This window comes from Trematomus bernacchii, unplaced genomic scaffold (assembly GCF_902827165.1).
Source record: "Trematomus bernacchii unplaced genomic scaffold, fTreBer1.1, whole genome shotgun sequence".
Taxonomy (NCBI): Eukaryota; Metazoa; Chordata; class Actinopteri; order Perciformes; family Nototheniidae; genus Trematomus; species Trematomus bernacchii.
Window position 1 is genome coordinate 22,357,186 of NW_022987720.1, and position 22,800 is coordinate 22,379,985.

A 22,800-nucleotide genomic window follows, 5' to 3' on the forward strand; every position below is an offset into this window, starting at 1 on the left:
GTGGAGCTGCGCATCTAAATGCTATTTTCCCTAAGACAGTCCTAGCAGTTGGCACCATTTAATAAAGCCACAGCATGCGATCTCAGGCAGTAGCCACTTACAATTCGCCGTGAGATCAGGGAGCAGATGTAGGATGGAAGTTTCCCCTAACATGGCTTTATATATAAAAATATAGCCAGGACTGAGCCTCCGTACAGTTAGTGAAGGCAGACCTGCCCTTGATACAGGGTACAGTGATGAGTTAATGCTTTTACAGTTTGCACAAATCTCAGTGCACTGTGATACGCAGCATCTAACTTGACCAGGCAATGCAGGTGCATTCATATAAATCCGATCACCATAGTCCCGCACAGGTAAAAGGTCACAGTGACTAGCCTTTTTTCTGGCCTCGAGCGAGAACCAGGACTTGTTCCCTGTAGAGACAACCTAGTCTAACCCTCAGTTTTTTAAGCAGGTTATTGACATGGAGTTTATAAAAGTGAGACAATCATCAAGCCAGATACCAAGGTATTTGTAACAGGCAACCACTTCAAGTTTTATTCCTTGCGTAGTTAAGATATCTAAAATCAGGCCTCTGGTGTCTTTTTGGCTTTGAAAAGAGCATTACCTGGTTTTATCAACATAAACAAGAAGCTTTAGTTCAGAGAGCTGAGTCTGAATAATGTCCAAAGCAGCTTGCAATTCAACAACAGCCCTCCTTAATGGAGGGACATGCACAGTACATAACGGTGTCGTCCGCCATAAAATGTAATGTTGCTCCATCGACATTTTCACCTAAATATTGATGTAGATGGAGAATAAAATGTGGACCTAAAACAGAACCTTGAGGAACACCATTAGTAATGTTTTAACCACTCAGAAGATAGCCCATCAAAATGAACACTTGGAACCTTTCAGAGAGGTAGTTCACAAACCACCCCACTGCATGGCTGGATAAGCCAATACTGAGTAGCCTCTGCTTTAAGATGCGATGATCGACGGTAATCAAACGCTTTGGAAAGGTCAATAAATAGAGCTGCCACCAGCTCTGCTTATTATCTAAAATACTCGCCACATCATTCACCACTTTCATTGTGGCAGTGATGGTGCTATGTTGCTTTCTGAAGCCTGACTGATGTTTTAGACAGGATGTCATTTGTACATAAAACCACCTTTACCTGTTCACTCACTAGGCGTTCCAGAACCTTAGCCAGAACTGACAATTTAGAGATGGGCCTATAATTATTTAAACAGTTGCCTCCCCTCCTTTCAGCAAAGGCAGGACATATGCTGACTTCCACAGTTTAGGAATTGTGTTTGTGCTGAGGGCAGAGGTTAAAAAGAGTAGTGAGAGGTGGAGCAATAAAATCTGCAGCTATCTTTAAAAAGAAAGGTTCCACGTTGTCCGGGCCGGCCGGTTGTCTTAGGATCTAACTTAGATTAAATGCTTCATGAACAACATTTAACAGTAAAAGGAGTAAACTGAAAGGGTTTTCCAGACCACATTGTTCAGAGTCACCGACTGTGGTGTTCACAGAAGCAGAGTTTGTCACAGAATCAAACATAGAACCGCAGGACACAAATGCTCATTAAAACAATTTAGCATAGTAGCCCCTGTCCGATATAGAGCCAGATGTGTGTGGTAATGCACGGAGGGTAGCTCATTTCGGATCTCACCGGTGGATAGCGATTTTATGGCTTTCCAAAATTTCCTAGGATTATTTAGGTTTTCTGTAGTAACTGACAAATAGTACTTCGACTTAGCACTTTTGACCTGTGAAGTGAAGCTATTTCTTAGTTGCCTAAAACGCAGCCCATTCAACCTCTGAGCCTGATTTCCTAGCCTTTGCCCAGGCCTTGTTTCTCTCATGTAGGAGACTGGACAGTTCAGCAGAAAACCAAGGATTGTCTCGTCCCTTTACTCTAAAAGTACGTAGGGGTGCATGTCTATCTATAATTTCCATAAAACCAAGATAAAAATAAGACCATGCAGTTTCAACATCAGCACACAGATCGATTTTTCCCCAATCAAACCCAAACAGATCATGAACAAAACCCTGCTCCACAAAATGTTTTATGTGTCTCTTAATAATAATACGGGGTTTAACCTTTTGGACCTTAGTGTCCCTAATTGTGGCTACAACACAGTGGTCACTCACATCATTTGCAAATACTCCCACAGATGGGTATTTATAGGGAACATTAGTTAGAATGAGATCAATTAGGGATGATTTATTAGGGGGACTTAACGTTATAGGGCGAGTAGGACTATCTACAATCTGAGTAACATTCAGAGAGATACAAAGGTTTTTAAAATCCTCTGATACTGCAGTTAACCAGTCCCAGTTAAAATCTCCAAGTAGCACTATTTCCTTGTAGTCTAGTTGTGATAAAGGTTTTGCTAGTGAAGACAAGGAGTCCTTGACAGCTGAGGGGGGTCTGTAACACCCCACCACCATGACTTGTTGCCCCTTTGCCACTTCTATATTTAAGGCTAAAAATTCGAATTGCTTACTGACAGATTTGGAGATCAATGTGGTTACACTGAACTATTCTTAACATAAATGGCAACTCCACCACCTTTATTAGGCCGGTCGGTACGATACACATTATAGCCATTTAAGGATATGTCAGAGGCCAAAATAGTTTATTTAGCCATGTTTCTGATAACACAATGACGTCAGCGTCAGTCGAGCTTGCCCAAATGCGGACAAAATCTAGTTTACCTAACAGACTGCGCACATTCAAGTGGATGAAACCCAACCCAGATCTAGCTTTAAAATCAGCAGGAGTAGCGATCTGACTACTACTACTACTGGGCGGACCAGGGCTAGGTTGAACATTTCCTGACAGTAATAACAACAACAAAAACAGGCATCTTTTCCTCTTAATCGACACACACACATTGTCATCTACTTTAGAATCACCGGAAAAGTCTGCGAGAGTGTGATTTGAGCTTAAGAAGCAGTCCTGAAGTATCATCATCGCAGGCAAACAAAAAAGACAAACATATTTTTGTCGAGCAGATTGTCTGCGACAAGGTGACCGGTAACTGTTTGTGAAACACATCCGACCCTTTGCAGGGGATGCCTACTGCGGGTGGCAGAACAGACCTGAATCCAGTAGGCTTCTCAGGATGACTAGAGATCTTCTCATAGTCCAGAACAGTTAACAGGCACAGCAGAATCACGATATGGGCCATCCTCCCAGACCAGCACACAATATCCGCGATGTTCCCGGGGCAAAAATCCTCCTCCTCACAGCAGCAACGGACAGGCGAAAGCAGCAGCGAGGAAGCGCACCGGTCTCTCTGTGGTATCCCCGGGGTAAGAGGTCTCCTCAGCAAGCAGCACACGACGCTGGAACACACGACAGGTGGGAGCAGGCCTCCTTAACAGCAGAACCAGGACAGGTGGAGAGCAGGCCCCAGCCGCGGCAATTCCTCCTCCGCACAGCAGCACACGCCCGGTGAAAAGCAGGCCCCTAGCCCGAGGCGTGGAGCCACTCTACAGGTGGGAGCGGGCCTCCGTAGATTGTAGATGACCTAATTGTGGTTTCAGTAGTGTGTAGGGTGTGAGAGTAATTCACAGATATTGCCCTAATGCTGCCGCTTATTCATGCGACGAACATCGTCGAGAAAGTCTAAAGACAACGTCGTGGCAAATACTACTGTATAGAAAAAGGCACCTAAATCACATCAAAACGTTTTAAAGTAACGAGCATATGGATGCACGGACAAGCGCTGAAAACTTGCATCCGAATCTTCCGGGTGCGCGTGAATAATATATATTATATATATATATAATGTGAATACATGTAGAACTAGACATTAAGAGACCCCTGACATTAGGCCTATTTGAAACAATAGTAGGGGCTTTTACCAGCTCGCCAACTTGCAGGCATCCTCTGCATAGCAGTATGAATAGCCTTAAAAACAACCCACTCTGCGGTAACGAGAGTCATGTATCCGAACCAAATTGCCTAAGTGAAGCCGTTAGTCTCATCTGACTGACCCAAGGGTTGGTGCTGGTGTGACAGGGAGGCTTCCAAGTGTTTATAGCAGATGTCATGCTTTCAGTTCATGGCTCGGTGGGGGGGAGCAGACCCATGTGAGACAGTATCAACGGCTGTAATGTTCAGTTTGAGGAGTGTCATTCTCTCTGGGAGCAGGAAATGGTGGCCATTCTCGGACCAGACCATTAATGTCATGTTTAGCATCTCTATGACTGCACTCAGCCGGACTGCAGCAGGGCAGAACTGGGTGACTTTTAGTGAAGCCGTCCAAGGCCATAGACAAAATGGAACCACGCACTAACAAAAGGGACACAAGGTCATCAATGTCTCTCTTTACCTTTGGCCTAATTGTAAAACAAATTAGTGGAAGAAATGTGGAACAGTAATCCATCATCATGTGAAATTTAGAGTTAATTTAAATAATTACTTATGGGTTGAAGTCAAATTAACATTAACATTAGAACTAAAGTCAGTCAAAATTGGACTTGCACGGATCAGAATCTAATCAATACACCATTTTCCAAGCTCTGTAATGAAAAAGATATCAAGATTAGGTACATTACAGGAGTGTTAAAACATCCAAACATGCACACTTATCTTATTCTAGTAGAGATTAGAGGACAGGTCTAATGTTGTGAACAAAATGATCAAGTCAAGTTATTTTATTTATTTTATCTTATGTACCACATTTAATTTAATAATTAATCTTAAATTACTAATAACTTTAAAGAAGGCAACAATTTACAATGTGGATAAGGTGACTACTTATCCAAAGTGTGTGGGTGTGTGTGGGTGTGTGAACAGCTTGTCTGCCCAAGGTTAAAACATTTGGGACAGCAGTGAGAATGTTATGAGAAACAATTTGTTTCTTAGACTGAACTCGAAAGAAGCTGAGATTAGAACATTTTAAATAAATCAAAACACTTGCACCTTAATTAAATACATTTGACATTTAGCTTGAGCTGGGTTCAATACTTTCTTTATAGTATTTAAATTGGGCTCAAGTAGAACCTTTACATGGATTTGGCTTGCAACACAAAGTGATACCGATCTCTGTCTGTTATGATTTGAAAGTCTCATGATTTAAAGTGTAGGCCTGTGAAGGAGAGGCCCTTGGAAAACAACATCTATTTTTTTTTTAACTGTAATTACTTATTGTAAACATTATACTTTTTAAAGAATTGCTCAATTCATTTAACACATTTATTATGCACACTGTAATGAAAACGTCAACAAATATATTGATCCTGGCTTAACCAGCGACCTTTACTCTTTTGTTCATAAGCTCGGTTTCAGAAAACTTGTCAGTAGTTTAACAACTATTATAATTTTAGTAATGTCTATGGAGACCAATTGGTTGATACGAGAAATCATTTGAAGCAGTTTAATAAAGAATGTTAAACTATATTTAAAACTGTAATTAAAACTTCAACTTATATTAATTATCTGAATCCAGTGGCCAGTTGGAATAGATAATAAACAAAGTTTCCATTTTGCAGCAACAGCGCAAAATGTTTCAACAATAATTTGTATTATGTCTCAGTCTAGTTCTGTCTTATCAGCTTTGTTTCGGAATGTGTTCCATACATAACGTTTTTTTTTTCATTATTACCATACAATACATAGATTTAAGAATAAATGAAACAAATAATACAACATTGACCTAAAACAGCAGACAGATTTTGCCACCCTGACCTCCTCAGGCAGGTTGTTTACGACCAGCAGTGATGCCTCTGAGGGTCTCAGGGTGCAGGACGGGGCATAGGGTTTATAAAAGGTCACAAACATATCTTAACATACCAGCAATACAATTTAAGAATGTATTCTTAAAGTAATATAATCTTCTCTTCTTCTTACACCTACAGCGCACACCCTGAACAGTGTGCTCCTTGTTTACATGTTCCTCTGGACACTCAGATGCAGGACATAAAAACACTCTTTTGCTATTTATTTTCATTTTGCAGCACATCTATACTACCAGAATTTTGCAAAACACTATATATTATTTATTTTTCTCAAGTCATTTACTTTTGGTGAGTTAACTAAAGCTTAGTTTATTTTACCCTGGCTATGGACTGATTCATTATTAGTTGTTACAAAACATGCACAAGACGGCGGTTAGTACAAGAAAAACCACACTGCAATTAGACGAACAAACATGAACTCATAATAAACACCAGCGTGACAGCAAAGTTCATCCAGCTCAATTTAGTCCGGATTAAAGAGGTTTCAGAGGGGGTAGGGATATGATCTCTCCCCAATGGGGAACCCAGTGGGGCACCATGACTCGCGCACCCACCCTTGTATACAAGTCCTAGATCGGTGCCTGAAGACCGTCCAAGAGCAATAACTAGCTTATCCTCTTGCGACCCCACTATCCCTGTTCTAGTGGTGCTATGCCCCCCCGATCAGGAGCACATAGACTTTTTTCTCCTCTACCCTTTCTATCCGAAACTACACAGTTAACTGTAGTCCTACTCGACCAGCCTATACACCTGCCATCATGTTCATCACAACGATGAAACACAGTTTTGTTCTACACTTGCATGCCACTGCCCACCCATGATCAATTAGCCTATAATTTTATGTATGCACCCCGGACCGGCACCAGCTCCTCCAGCAAGTAGGGAGCCTGTCGCATCAGGTAATGCACGCACCTCGCACCTGCCAGCACGTCGTAAACGGCCACAAGCCACGAGAGTGCTTTTAAACCGTCTCGTTTTTAATAGAGACGGCGGTGGTGTGAGTTAAAGTTATAGACAAAAGCTGTGATTTTCTCCCTCTGAGTTCACTTCACCAGCTCATGCAGATACGGGGAGGTATTTTACACACATTCCCCGGAGCCGCAGCTGGAGCCGTGTTTTTTTTAGAGGCGCTGGGGGTAATATCTCTGGCTGCTTGAGTTAACTGCTAGTGTTGGCCGCTGAAACCCCCGGAATCTCGGCGATTTGTTCATTACAAATCTCTATTTTGATTTCACACAGAAGTTCCACTTTACTGCTGCCCTCATTAAGGTCTTTTTAAACATCTCCGTGTATGCCTGCAAGGCACATACGTCCCGAGCAGCACACACAGAGGGAACCAGCCAAGACAGAGTCCCTGGATGATCCCCTGGGGTTACTAGCCCCAAATGTTCACTAACCAAAACGAAACGCAGCCGCTTAGCTTCACAGATAATTTTAGGATACCGTCAATCACAGATTCTGGTAAGGCAATGTCCAAATGTAGATTTGAAATCACACTTACCAGTCTCTGAAGATCTGTTGGTATCCTGCCGACAACGCCAATTTGTGGAGGAAACTTCTGTGTAGTAATGCATGGAGTCACCGACTCAGGAAGGAGACACGGTGAGAGTTGGAGCTTTGATGTCAAACACTGATGGGTTTATTCAGAGTATTCAGCCGGAGGATTCACATCACAAATCAAAGAGTCAGAGGTTCTGACTACACGGTAGAGTTGCCACGTCAATTCTGAAGAACCTCTCTCTATGCTAGACCTTTTAACTGGTTCACAGAGAGAAATCAACATCTCTGAAGGAGTAGACTAAACACTGAGCCACCTGCGTCCGACGCTCATGGCCTCAAGGATTTCACATCCTAGAGCCCACAAACACCAATAAAGAAGTGCCTCAGTGTTCCCACAACAATTACCCTTCGTGCCAGACAAGTTGACCGGTCACAGAGCAAAAGGTTAGATATCTAGAAGAATTATTATTATTATTATTATTATTCCTTAACAAAGTACTGTACATGTAATAAAAACACATTACTACAATCACAATAAAAGACAATAAATTACAACAGATATATATAAAAAATAAAATAAAAAAAAACACAAGGAAAAGTCAGGAGTCGTGCTCCGCTCTAACTAGAAAGCCAGAGAGAAGAAGTGTGTTTTTAGTGTAGATTTAAAAACCCCTAGGGTCTGGGCCGACCTCACATGGAGGGGCAGAGTGTTCCAGAGCCTAGGGCCAGCTGCTGCGAAGGCTCGGTGCCCTCGGGTTTTAAGCCTGGTCTTGGGCACTACCAGCAGCAGCTGGTCAGCAGACCTTAAAGCTCTGGCTGGGGGTGTAGCGCTGGAGGAGTTCAGCTATATAGGCCGGAGCCAGCCCATTTAGTGCTTTAAAAACAAATAAAAGGATTTTAAAATCAATTCTGAACCGAACTGGAAGCCAGTGTAGTGAGGCCAGAATAGGGGTGATGTGGTCACGCTTTTTGTGGCCAGTCAGCAAACGTGCAGCTGCGTATTGGACTAGCTGCAGGCGTTTAATTGAGGCCTGGTCCATACCCACATACAGAGCGTTGCAATAGTCCAGTCTTGAGGTAACAAAGGCATTAATAACCCTTTCTAAGTCATTAAAAGATAAATACGACTTGGCCAATAGTCTTATTTTAAAAAAGCAGGATTTGACTACGGTGCTGACCTGCTTGTCGAATTTAAAAGTGCTAGTGAAGGTCACTCCAAGGTTCATGACCGAGGGGAGGATGTTTTTTTTGAGAGAGCCCAGAATATCAACCGGAGAGGCTGGAGGTTGGGGTCCAAAAAAGATGACCTCAGTCTTGCTCTCGTTGAGGTTGAGAAAGTTTTTGCTCAGCCAGGATTTTATCTCTGTTAAGCAGTCCATCAACTGCTGTAGTGAGTGTTTGACATTTGCTTTGAGAGGCAGATAGATCTGTACATCGTCGGCGTAGCAGTGGAAGGGAATATTATGTTTTGTGAGAATTGAACCGAGGGGCAGTATGTACAGTAGAAAAAGGATGGGGCCCAGAATCGAGCCTTGGGGAACCCCACAGGTAAGAGGGGCTTTGGCAGAGGAGAAGGCACCTAGCTGTACCGAGAAGCTACGGTCTGTCAGGTAGGACCTGAACCATGCAAGGGCAGAGCCTGTGATGCCAGTGGACTGTTCAAGCCGTGACAGCAGGATGCTATGGTCCACAGTGTCAAAGGCAGCTGTCAGGTCTAACAGCACCAAGACAGCTGGGCTACCTGAGTCGGCGGCTAGGAGCAGATCCCTCACATGGCGTGCAGCGGGAGGGCCATGACATCCGAGGCGTGGATAAGTCCCAGAAGAAGCCGTCAGGTATGCCTTAAGATGGACCAGTGCACCACCACGCTTTCCTCGTCGTCTAAAGCGCTTTCGGCGAGGCAGGATGCAGGGCAACCGGCGCAGGTAGGTGGGAATATTCAACAGTAGAGGGGGGGGGGGACGATTTATGGTTGCCAGATGTAGGTTTGGGCAGCAATATCAACTCCAGTGAGGGTCTGAGGTGGAGGAGAGCTTGGCGATCATAAACGAGCAGAGCAGAGACATTCTGACAAACATAAAACAAAAACAGGATAGCTAAAGGTAGAGAGCTGAGGGAGCGGCGAGCCGACACAGGCGCCATCTTGAATCACGTCACGTCACTCAGCGTGATGTAAACTATAAGTATTTTTTCTTTGTTTTAACATAGGTTTTTGTTTGCAGTTCTTGTTTCTTCTTTCTCAATGATCAGACTTTTGCTCTCGCTGCAGGTTTGTGCTCCCTCATTTTTTGTTTTCGATTTTGACGATTTTGACACAAACATCCCAGGTGGGCGGGACTTTCAGGGGTGTGTCCCCATTGGCTACTCAGTTTTTGAGTGACAGCCCACTACACCACAGATCATACAGTGCAACTCATGCAGCAAACTCCGGAGTCCACTCGGCCACGTTTGTGTTGGACTTATCTTATGGATTGCTGTGCATTATACTTGTGTTGTGTAGTTTATACTTTATTCCAACTTTAAATATTTTAATACCTGAACACACTGCTGCTGTTAAAGGTGGGGTAGGTAAGTTTGAGAAACCGGCTCGAGATACACTTTTTGTTATATTCCATGGAATGCTCTTAACATCCCGATAGCAATGAATATCTTAAGTGCTTTGACAAAAAATCCATAAAAAAATGTCATCTGTGCAAGCCGTGGCGCTGTAAAAAGCACGACCAATCATTTTAGCCAGCCCGGCTAAAATAACTGGATAGCCTACCTGCCTGTCAGCCTTCCATCTGTGCACAAATTTTTCTCGTACCCTGAAAAATGCTTGAGGGTGGGATTAATACAAACATCTTTTTGGGTGGGGTGCATTTTATGACAGGCCTGGTTATCACAATATGCCCCCCCTTGCTATCTTACAAAATAAAAGTGTCACATTCATGAAACTTGCTCCATTCATTGGTACTAGTCCTACAACTATACCCTAAAAAATGCTTGAGGGTGGGATTAATAGAAACATATTTTTGGGTGGGGTGCATTTTATGACAGAATACAGACAAATTACCCAACAGATTTAAAGAATTACATGTTGTATATGTGTAGTTTTACACAATTCAATACATCTTTGATCAAGATGTATAAAAGCAAGTCAAGATATTCAGTCTAATTGCTACTGAATTTGAATTTGAGAGTAATGTTTGGGTAAATGCATTTCACACTCACTTTTAAGGCCAGGACACCACAGGATGTGCTGTCTTGTTGACGATTATGGGGGAGGGTACTGCATGTCCACCTTGACACCTTGCAGCCTTTCATCCTCATAAAGGCTCTACAGTATGTAGATACAGTAGTACATGTGTCAAGATGCAGCACATCATTGTCAAAAAACTCATACAACACCGGAACTAGTACACTATATCAAATTTACCTTGTAGACTGCAGGCACACCTTCATTTTGCCTTTCCCTTCTCCAAGTGGATCCAAGAAGAGGGTTTTCTTCACATGGAAACACAACATGCATTAGGCAGGAACCATACATTAGGCAGGTACGATGTAGGGTATTGTTTATATGTTATTAATAATAAGTGACAGCATGTATGTGTGGCCAGGTTATCTTGCAAATGGCTAATTATATATGGTGTATACAGTACTATAGATACAGATTGGAGCTTAACATATGCTCCTATTCTCACCACCAACATCCAGTGATGGTTCTCATTCACAATTCCCATGATGACTGTGTGTGCCATTGGATCAACCTGAGAGTAGTTGCAAAAGTATTACATTTCTGTTGAAAAATGCACATTTGCAACATTTACAAATGCAAAGTCATTCCAATCATGGACAATCATCTTCCAAATTTGTGTTTCCAGATGGCGGTCATAGCGTAGCTGTCAATAACAGCTGCTTGACCGTCATTGCACTGGTTGAATCTTCTTACAATGAGTGTCAGGTAGGCATTGATCACCGATGAGAAAAATGATCACAATGTATTAAAAAGAGGCATGTTTACTGTAATACTATCAACTACATTGTTGTAACGTCACTGAATTTCCTTTTATGATTTAAAGGGGACCTATCATGCAAAATGCACTTTTGTACGTCTTTTATACATGAATATGTGTCCCCGGTTGTTAGAAAAGTGCCGGTCAAAGGTCTTCTTTGTTATTTATTGAGCTTTAAAACAAATTAATAACGACTCTATATAATAATAGGCTATAGATCTATTTTTCTCCCCCTCTTCTGACTTGATCAGAGCACGCTACCCTCTCCTGCAGGGGGGCGTGGTCAGCTGCAGCTCACAGAATCAGCCCCCTGCAAAAACAGGGCTGGAGAACAGCAAATAGAGCGAAATGAGGCATGGCTAAAATGCATGATCTGTTTGGTATTTTGAAAACAGAAACGTATAAATATACCTTATATAGGTATTGTCACAGTCTGCTTTCTCACTCACCTATTTTCTGCATTAACATTCCTTAGTCACCTGGTAGTCACACCCTGTCTCTCTCTCTCACTCTGTAATGGCGCATTTCCACTACACGGCCTCGCTCGGCCTCGCTCGGTATGGCTAGGCCTCGTTAGGACTGGCTCACTTTATGGCGCATTTCCATTACAGTTTAGGAACTGGGGTAGTATCTATAGTAACGCAGTGTAGGCGGAGCCGTGACGTCATCTTCAATGAGAACCCCAGAAAAACAACACAGCCGTTAGCTGTTAGCACTCAGAGCTCACAGCTCCTCATATATGTTCAGAAACTAGACAAAAGTTAAACAAGTACAAACCACAGACTGCCTGTGTCATGGCGAATACAGTCGCCGCTTTATTTATGTCTGTATAGGCCGTTGTTGTGAGTGTGGACGGTCGGAGCATATACTGCGTTAGCTTAGCCAATCTCCATTTAGAAAACACGCATTTTAAAAGGTTTTTCGCCTGCCGTCTGTCTGCAGACTTGTCAAAGCATTAATTCATGGTTTTTACTAACCGGTATCAGTATGTTGTTACTTCGTCATCATTTTGAAACGTGTATTACAATTAAATCACGGTCAAATATGTCCATCTTGTTGTAGTTGTAGCCCCCTTGCCAGCGATTCTCTCTAGTTTAGCATACTCAGCCCGACTCAGCCTCGTTGTCTCTAGCCCTAGACCCACGATTTTCTGAGGCCAGAAAAACTGTGAATTAGGACCCGCCGGCCGGTACTAGGCCAAGTGGAAACGCAACCAAAAACGGGCCGCTGACGTCACAGCCCTCTTAAACCGTGCTCCGCGCTGTAGTGGAAACGCGCCATTACACCCATCAGCTCCTTTAGTATATAGGCCCACTTCACTTTCACCTCAGTGCCAGATCGTACTTTGCAGCATGCCAGTCTTTCCCGCCTTATCTTCCAGATTGCTCTCCCGGTTTCGACCCTGCCTGTCCCTGACCAGCCTGCCTCGCCTGTTTCCTGACCCTGCCTGTACCCGGACTATTCTGCCTCGCCTGCTCCCTGACCCGGCCTGTACCTGCGACTCCCGTCTTGCTTTCTCCTGGAACCCTCGCCTGTCCCCGACCAGCCCTTTGCCTACTATCTGCCGTTTCGTCTCTTACCGACTATCCCTGGTTTCCCGTGTGTTGCATTTGGTTCTCAGCTCGTTTGTGACAGAACGATCTGGCCAGAAATGGACCAAGCAAACACCGGGTCTCCTAGAAACCGCTTTGAGAGGGTTGAGGAAGCCATCCAAAGACAGGAGGTCACGATAGCTACCTTAGCTACCGAGACCCACCAGGCAACCTCAACCCAGGGACAAACGCTGGCTTACCTGACCTCCCAGATGCAGCAGATGGCCGCCCACCGTACGACAGCTAGCCACTACCATGGCTGCTACCGGCCCTCCGCCCGCAGCTCCGATGTTCACTCCAGCCTCTGGACCGACTGGATACGCTCCGGAGCCTCGTGTGGGAACTCCGGAACGCTACGCTGGTGAGCCTGAGGGATGCAGTCCTTTTCTCACAAACTGTTCCATATTGTTTTCACTGCAGCCACACACCTTTGCCCCTGAGGCGGCTCGCGTAGCTTTCACCGTTAATCATCTGACGGGGAAAGCCCGTTTATGGGGTACTGCAGAGTGGGAGCAGCAGACTCCAGCCTGCGCCTCTTTTGCTGCATTTTCCACGGAGATGCGGAAGGTGTTCGGTTCCGTTCATCTGGGTCCCGACGCTGCCGGAGGTCTGCTGAGTTTGAGCCAGGGTTCCGGCACGGTGGTAGATTACGCTATTGACTTCCGCACCAGCAGCCGCCGCAGCAGCTGGAACGAGCCGGCGCAGTGTGACGCATATCTGAGAGGATTAGCGGATTATATGAGAGATGAGCTGGTTTCCTATGATCTCCCTGCTTCCTTGGATGGGTTGATCGAGCTCACCTCTCGGATTGACAGACGAATCCAGACCCGGAGAGGAGAGCAACAGACGTGAGCGGCGGGCCGCTGCTCGCGACAACAACTTCCGGTTTGCGGGAGATTTCGACTTCCGGTTTCGGCGGAGAATTCCCACCCCTACTCTGACTCACGGTACGGGGAGGTCGAGCCCATGCAAGTGGGTTGTACCAGTCTTACCTCTGAGGAGAAGGAATTACGTCGAAGAGGTAATCTATGCCTTTACTGTGGTCAGACTGGACATTTTGTTTCCCGTTGTCCGGTAAAAGGCAGAGCTCATCAGTAATGGGGAGTATACTGGTGGGCCAAACCTCTGAGCTGATCCCCAATGTAAGACCCTTGTGCCATGCTCGACTCCTCCTGACAGGCAAATCTCAGGCTCTGGCTGTTTTTATCGACTCCGGATCAGATGTCAGCATCATTGACGAGGAGCTCGCACTACAGCTGGGCATCCAACAGGTTCAGCTGCCCCAGCCGGTACCGGCTAATGCTTTGGATGGTCACCTGCTGGGAACGGTGACACACCAGACGACACCGGTCCATATGCTCATGTCGGGGAACCACCATGAGACAATCCAGTTTCATGTGCTACGGTCCCCCCAAATTCCTCTGATTTTGGGTTATCCATGGCTCCGCCGCCACAACCTGAACATTGACTGGGCAACTGGGTCCATCCTAGGTTGGAGTTCCTCCTGTCATCAGGTTTGCCTCAAGCAGGCCGCCGCACCTCAACTATCTGTGGATATGAACCTGGTTCCGGATGTCACAGGGGTTCCGGCAGAATATTTGGACTTTAAGGAGGTTTTTAGCAAGACTAAGGCGACATCTCTCCCACCTCATCGGCCCTATGACTGCGCCATTGAGCTACATCCAGGCGCAGTCCCACCCTTGCTATGCCGTTGCCATGCAGATTGTTACAATAGTACATGTTGCACAACAGAGTGGGTCAGTTCACTCAGTTGCCGGTTCTTCTTGGTGAAACAGGAACTGTGCACTGCTCTTTTTAGAAACAGGAACTGTGCAAGTGTGATAGTGACAGGAAACGTCTGGGTGCGGTGGTGTCTGACACCCAGACACAGTTAAAGGTTAAACGAGTGATTCTATAATTTAGGGTGCATTTCACATCAACAAAACAGTACAAAGAAAGTGTTCTTTCTCAATAGAACAATCAGTGGTTCAAGTTAGTTTAAGGGAAAGGATGTTTTCACTACTCAGTTTGTCAACTATGTTACGGACAAACTTGATGCCATTACAATCATTTGATTAAGTCCTGCACTTCAAGTAAAATCAAATTTGAAAGGCTCTTGAGTCTATTCTACCATATATCCAAAGATTTTTTTAAAGTTTAAAAAATAATTGTATTAAAGTTTTGTTTTTTCATGTGATATGTTCAGCACTGTCATTAAGTTTAGGGCTATTTTGTATTATAAAACTACCATACAGGTCATTTTGATAGTTTTAAGAGATGTCATGTAAAACTCCAACCTGTGTAGATATACATTATACTATAAAGGATATCAGAAGCACTATTTTAGATATTTTAAATTTGAAAAAATGAGGTGCAACATAGTTGACAATGAAAGTCAAACATTTGACGCAAATAACATAGTTGACTGGACACATTATTAACCATCAGCACTATGTTCATTTCAAGGCAGAAGTGCAAAATTCCATTGATAATGATGTGTAATGACGTCTACATGTCATACAAATTGTCAACTAGGTTACCTGTCAACTAAGTTACTACAGTTATTACAGTACTGGGTAACTTAGTTGACAGGTAACCTAGTTGACAATTTCCCTATTTTGACCCATCATTTCAATGGTAGGCCTTGCTTGGATGACCACATGTCATTTTCTTGAACAGGTTAACATCACATTTGAACATATAATTGAATTAAAGTCATTAAACAATTGTAAACCATAACAATGTACGTAACATTGTTGATGGTCAATTAATATACTCATTGACAATGTGCTATTATACATAAAATATTGTAAAAAATTAGAGGACAATCACCACAGTGTGTTCAAAATGTCTGCCAAAGAGGAACATGGCATCATGTGATGCTGGTGACATGGTATTGGGACAAACCATTTTTGAGTTAAAGGGGGAGTTCTGTTAGTAACATAGTTGACAGAACTTTTGCGGACATTCATATATTAAGATATTTAAATTATTTAAAGGAGGAAATCAATTAAAAATATGTTATTATTCTTTAGTATTTAGACTTTTGAAATAAATGAATACTTTTTTTTATTTACTTTAATGGTTTTTATTCATTATTTTGAAACCAAGACACCCTCAACTGAAAAACGGACAGAGCAAAAACTGACAATTTAAGAACATCATGACACATTTCAAGCTAAATAAAGCATAGGATACACATAATGTTTGTGTGATATTATAACATGCTTTCCAATAATAGGCAAAATATGATATTTTTGAAGAAAATAGTTAGAATAATTATAATTATCATCAATGGACATCAATGGACATGGAATGTACCCTAAATTGTAGAATCACTCAAACAATGGTCAAGCAAGGACATGTACTGAATACACGTGTCATCATAGAACTGTTGCATTTGGTTTTACCCTTCTCTGCAACTCTGCAGAATCCTATGGGTGACATCACGGACACTACGTCCATTTATATATACAGTCTATGGTTTTACCATATAAGGTAAAATAAGAAATTGCCACTACAAGTCCAATGTAACAAACCACACCCTATTCTTGTACAAATAAAACAGAGTGGTGTGCAGAGGTGTAACATTATACTAGGCAAATTTGACTTCCCTGTTTATCCGTATCTCAGTCCCCATACACGCATAAACAGTGAATCTGGCATTGGTGCTGGGGATTTAGCCGAGTTATCTTCAATAGAGTCACTCGATTGGAGAAGAAAAGTCAACAGTGGCAATGGAAACAAAAGGTAAAGTTTAAGCTCATATGACTATTGTTAATAAACTTAGGACAATAATGTTGTTCTGCGACCTTTTCTGCATTGTTTAGGACATTTATGTAATACAAGTGTTTATTTATTGATTTGTTAATCACATTGTTGTCATTGTATTTGTTCAATAGAGACAATTACACATTGTTAATAAAGAAAAAGTTATTGTATGTCAAGGTAATTATGTTTATTGAAACTAATTGCTGGCTTTTATCCCTGCTTAGGCTTTTCAAAATCATGATGAATTGTTTTATTATTAGAATTGAATCTGAATTCAACTTTAATAATAAAACAATACTTTTCCTGAGTTATCAGCATTTGTTTGTTGCTGTAAATATGGGGAAAAGGTTATTAGGTGTGATGGAAATGTCCAGATCTGCAGGGGATTTTCCAGTTCCAGTTTCTGTGAGGAGATTGTAATCATGCTAGTGTTTCACTGAATGTCGGTACACAATAAGGATAAGATGCCTTGAATTACTCAGCTGTATTTTAAAGATGCCTTTCTCGCTCATAGATGATTATTAATGCACTATATGTTTATTACCTTGCAAATGTAAGTTTGTGCATTCACTATTAATGTGTATAAAAAAAACATCACTCGCTCATTTCACAAATTTTACTGAGCTTGTCGGTAGATCTGCAGATATATGATTTAAACTCAAAGACAGAACAGTTTTTACTTTTCATTATGTACTGATATTGCCACCACACAAGCCATACCGCTTGTATAAGCTGGTATGTGACAGTCCTTCACAGCAGGATTTCCTGATGACAGATGTGTGTTTTAGTATAAGTGAATTTAATGTTGCAATGACATTGTTGTCAAAGCTATACTTTTCATGCAAATAGACAGATCATGAAAATGTTCTAGATTTATATAATGCATGTGTGTAAACGGGAAATTTGTTATATCTCTTACAGGGCAAACTAAGCACCCTCCAGAGTTGAGGATTGTGTTATTAGGTGGAAGAGTATTAACCAGTGACCCCAGTTTTAAAAGTACAGCTGGCAACATCATACTTGGCAAAAGTGTTTTTGAGACCAACAGAAGAACTGCCCAGAGTGTTGTGAGTCAGCGGGAGGTACATGGCAGACGGGTCACTGTGGTTGATACTCCAGGCTGGTGGTGCCACTACCCACAAGAAAACACCCCAGAGCTGGATCAGATAGAAATCAAGAACAGCGTTCATCTGTGTCCCCCAGGGCCTCACATATTTCTTCTAGTCATTCCTTTAGAAGAAGACTTTTCTGACATTTTCAAGGAATCCCTAGAAGAGCACATGCAACTCTTCAATAAAGGAGTCTTTGATCAAACCATTGTGCTGTTCACTGTAGATGATCCATGTAAAACAAGTTTAAAATACGACATCCCTTTCTGGCCAGCACTTCAGATGATTCTTCAACAATGTGGAAACCGAAAGCATGTTTTCAACATCAGCAACCACCAGGATAGGACTCAGGTCACAAGGCTTTTCGAGAAAATAGAGGCAATGATTGCACAAAATGCTGCTGGTCACTATTCTATTGATGCTGCTGATGGGAGTGCTCTGAGAGAGAAAATGGAAGCAATCGTTGAAAGAGCATCAAAGAGGTTTGCCGAAGTGCAGGCAAAAAGAAGGAAACTCAAAGCCCTGATTGAAGGTAAGTCAGAAATGTCTCTAAAATGCAGACAAATATGACGAAGATACCATTTATCAATAGCCTTTTGACATTACAATGCAAATGATACCTGCAAAGATACCTCACGTCCTCCTAGATTGATTTAAACTCTTTTTTTCCCTTTGAGAAGTTTCTGATTTTACTGACTTAGGTGTTTGAATAGTTAAAAAAGTCTTGATGGTCAACCTGACAATTACATAATGATGCACAAAACCTCAAGTCTGAATATCTTTTAATTCCACTTTGTCTCTAGGTGGCAAAACTCCCCCAACACATTTGAGGCTAGTGATGGTTGGTGCACAGTGGTCAGCCAAGAGCTCAGCAGGCAACACCATTCTAAGGAAATATGCATTTCCTGTTACTCACATGAGAACAACTGTGTGCTGCGAAATAAACCACAGCATGGTGGCAGATAGGCAGCTCACAGTGGTTGACTCTCCAGGCTGGTTATACAACGGCACCCTTCAGGAGCTCTCCGAGATTAATAAACTTGAAATAGAAAACAGCATGCATCTGTGCACTTCAGGACCCCACGCAGTGCTCCTTGTTGTCGGCCTGGCATCCGCGTTCAACGCAACATACCAGAAAGCGGTCCAGGAGCACATGAGTCTGTTCACGGATGAAGTCTGGAAGCACACAATTGTTCTGTTTACCAGAGGTGACTGGCTGGGAGTGAAGACTGTGGAAGAGCGCATTGAGAGTGAGAAGGGTCTGCAGTGGCTTGTGGAGAAGTGTGGGAACATGTATCATGTCTTGGATAACAAAAACCACAGTGACGAGACTCAGGTAACGGAGCTCCTTGAGAAGATTGAAGAGATGTGGGCAGGAAACAAAGATGGTCATTTTGAAGTCAACCTGGGCCGTGCTGAGCAGATGGAGGCAAGAAAAGAGGTTACAGACAAGAAGGCAAAAAGTATTCGTCAGACGGCCCAAAGACAAGCAAGAATACTCAAAGAGTTGTTTCGAGGTAATAAAAAAACTGAATGTATGATTAATTTAATTATTATTACTATTTCTAATTGAAAAAAAACTCACATTTCCCAAGGGGAGACGCAGACAATCACTGACCATAAGGTTGTACTTATCGGGCCGAAAGACTCTGGGAAGGGTATGGCAGGAAACATGATCCTTTTTGAAGAGCTGTTTGGCACAGCTTGGATGAAGAAGGTAACAAACCTCTACAGGTTTTTTCGGGGGAAACATCTGATTGTTGAAGTCTGTTTTGGTTGTCATATTATTTTGTTTGGTTACTTCTATGCAGGAATTCCAAGATCAGAGAAGAACCACAATGTGTGAGAAACATGAAAGAAATGTTGCTCGACGAAACATCACCGTGGTTGAGGCACCAGGCTGGTTTGCAGACGAGATCACACCCGACTGGCTCAAGAGTGAAGTTCTGCGCAGCGTCTCAATGTGTGCTCCTGGTCCTAATGCTTTTCTCTTGGTTGTACCCATTTTCAAAACCTTTACAGAGAATGACTACAAAACAATGGTTGAGCTCTTGATGCCATTCGGTGACAGTGTCTGGAGGCACTGCATGGTGCTGTTTACCTGGGAAGACTGGCTCAAGGAAAGATCCATTGAGGAGCACATTGCCACAGAAGGCGAACACCTGGAACAGCTGGTGGAAAAGTGTGGGTACAGATATCATGCCATGAACTGCAATCCATATGGTTGTTTTGCTTTACCTATCATACAGCTGTTTGAGAAAATGTTTGACATGATAACACGAAACAAGGGCCAATACTTTGCCGCTGAAGACAAAATGGGGAACAAGCGGAAACCAACGCAGTGGCAAGAGGAGTGGAACAGGAGGGAGCAGGAGCTAATCGACAGGATGTTGAAAGCTGTTGCACAAGAACCAGAAGAACCGATCGTACCATCTATGAAGATGAACGCAAGCATGGATGGAGCCTTCACTCCGAGCAGTGAGTTTGATATTACTCAGTTAATCTAGGACATGTTTTTAAATTGTTTTAAAATGTAAGATAGACCATATGGCCTGTTACGATAATAATGTTATCGAATTATCGTATTAAATGTGGTTATTGCCTCAATAACATTTATGTTACCAACTTAACGTGCAACATATTGACCAGACCTTTATAATCTGAACACTATTAGCCTGTCGTACTGTATGTGGACATGACTTCAATCAGATTTTATGTTACCGATTTATCATACCATCAATAGACATGACCTTGATTATATTAGTGCCATTGTCTCAACCTACGATGTATCGAAATGTCTTGTAATTTTTACATTAACAACTTATCATACACTTTATTTATTTTATTTTTGCTGACGTCAATATTGTTTTGTTTACATGAGAATGGAATCATCACACATTTTAGACAACATATTGAAGGATTTTCAATATTTTGGCATTGGTCATTTTTCGTTGACATCCAGACCATTTCCAACAAAAGTAGTTACACTATTCAAATTCTGTTTTCAGTGAGTGGAGATGTTCCCATAGAAGTTGGGGGCACATTTTGGAGTCAAAGAGAACGTGCCAAAGTGACTGAATGGCTGAGCGTTAGATTTGGGGGCTCTGATGTCACCTCTGGGGTCGACAGCATGAGTATTTCAGCCAGTGATGTGGAGATGTTGGACCAAAGCCTCCTGACAGACGACAATCATCAACGAATGACAAGGTTTTTGTCAGATAAACATCAACAAAGGAAGTTAGAGTCTATTGTCCATGGCAGGGTCTTGACACACATTGAAGAAACAAAACGCAGGCACTCTTTTTAGCACACACAAGCAGGCTGGTAACTATGGTAACAAAAGAGAAAACGTGCACAGAAAGCACAGTTTTCCAAACACTGTTGGACCCTGCCAGAAACTTGGTGATTATCTAGCTGTATTACTTTCTGATGCAGCCAATACTATGTATGTTATGTTCAATGTTCATTATTTAATGTGATTATGTAATCATGTCAATGCAGAGATTATATTTTCGGGTCTTCCCTGTAACAGTGTAAAAAAGCATGTTATAGCATATCATGAATAGAACATTTTAATTGTATGCAGAACATTAAATCATTTAAAGATTCAGAATTTCCCCCAAATATCAGTCTGGCAGGCGATACCGCAGCATCCGATTCCGGACTAACCACCAGACTCAGGGACAGTTTCATCCCACAGGCCATAAGACTATTAAAAACCTGAACTTTTGAAACAACATCCATAACATTCATCTGGCTGCAACTTAGAAATGATTTATCTAATATATCATATTCCAATAACTTGTATATAGACTCTTATTGCACTTTTTCACAATTTTACTAATTTACTATTTTTACTTATTTACTTGCACTATCTTTTCGGTTTTTCGGTTTTATTGTGTTACACTGTTGGAGGAGCCTGTGACCTAAGATTTTCATCGTCATAACTACACTATAGCTATGTACGTATGACTAATAAAAGCCTTGAACCTTAAACCTTGAACTAATTAATGGTGATATATTATTGATGGTAAAGCAATCCAGCAGAAGGCCTATCTGTTTGTTAGAAATACCCCCACCTTTGTCAGTTGCATACAATTATGTACAAAGTAATTCATCAATTTATCATACATTATTCTGAAATGGGCCATTCTATATAGGTAGGCTACTTTTTAGTTGGCTAGATACTTGATTTATGATGCTAACACAGTTATTTTACTTTGATAACATTGAATAAAGGACCTTAACTTGTAATGAAGGATGTTTCAGTGTATTGTCATTCTGTGGTATTACTTAAGCAAAATATCTGAGTCCTTCTTTGGCCACTGTTTTTTTGTAATGTCGTCTTTATATTAATGGACAATCATGTGTTTTGTTATGGAACTCATTTAAAAAATAAATTGTACTATTGTTGTACACTTGAATATCTGCTTGCATTTAATTCCCCTAGACTTCTGCTCTCAGAGGTGGTTTATTACTAAAACCAATAATAATTGAATGCAGAGGTAAGGTTTAATATTATAAAAAGTATATATAATATACTCTTAAAGTTACAACTAGCCAAATGAGGGCAACCATAATGCTGATGTGGCCTATGATGATCATTGGTGGAAAGTTACTAAGTACATTTACTCAAGTACTGTACTTAAGTACTTTTTTGACATTTTTGTACTTTATACTTCATCGCCACAACATTTCGGAGGTGAATATCATACTTTTTACTCCAGTACATTTATTTTAACGCTCACAGTTACTCGTTACTTTGTAAATATAAAAACACACATGCTGATATAGTATAATGCAGTAGTCCATTTAATATTAATCTCGACAGTATATTTAACATTTGGTCAAAATTGACCAGTTACACTGAAATGCTCTTAAATGTGTAAAAACATGATAGAATTAAAACCCTCATAACATACTGTGAAAAGATGCATAACGAGTACTTTCACTGTTGAAACTTGAAGTACATTTAGCTGATAATACTCCTGTAGCCTACTTTATATTATCCTGAATCAGGTCATTGAGCAGATGAGTACTTTTACTTTTTGTACTTGAATTACATTTTGATACAATTACTTTTATACTTTTACTG

The 22,800-nt window shown here is 41.9% G+C and overlaps 1 protein-coding gene and 1 long non-coding RNA gene across 2 annotated transcripts; one reads left to right on the forward strand and one right to left on the reverse strand.

The window, feature by feature from the left end:
• Positions 1–10,243: 10,243 nt before the first annotated feature.
• Positions 10,244–10,990, reverse strand: LOC117492187. The gene is made up of 3 exons (XR_004556835.1): positions 10,922–10,990; positions 10,657–10,724; positions 10,244–10,557 (listed from the first exon to the last, which is right to left on the reverse strand). It is a non-coding gene; the product is annotated as an uncharacterized LOC117492187 (long non-coding RNA).
• A 5,415-nt stretch (positions 10,991–16,405) lies between these two features.
• Positions 16,406–21,963, forward strand: LOC117492070 (GTPase IMAP family member 8-like). The gene is made up of 6 exons (XM_034142216.1): positions 16,406–16,575; positions 17,518–18,237; positions 18,509–19,222; positions 19,301–19,422; positions 19,517–20,183; positions 20,714–21,963. The coding sequence occupies exons 1-6, from the start codon at positions 16,563–16,565 to the stop codon at positions 21,010–21,012; spliced, it is 2,535 nt and encodes an 844-aa protein (XP_033998107.1). The 5' UTR covers positions 16,406–16,562; the 3' UTR covers positions 21,013–21,963.
• Positions 21,964–22,800: the final 837 nt, after the last annotated feature.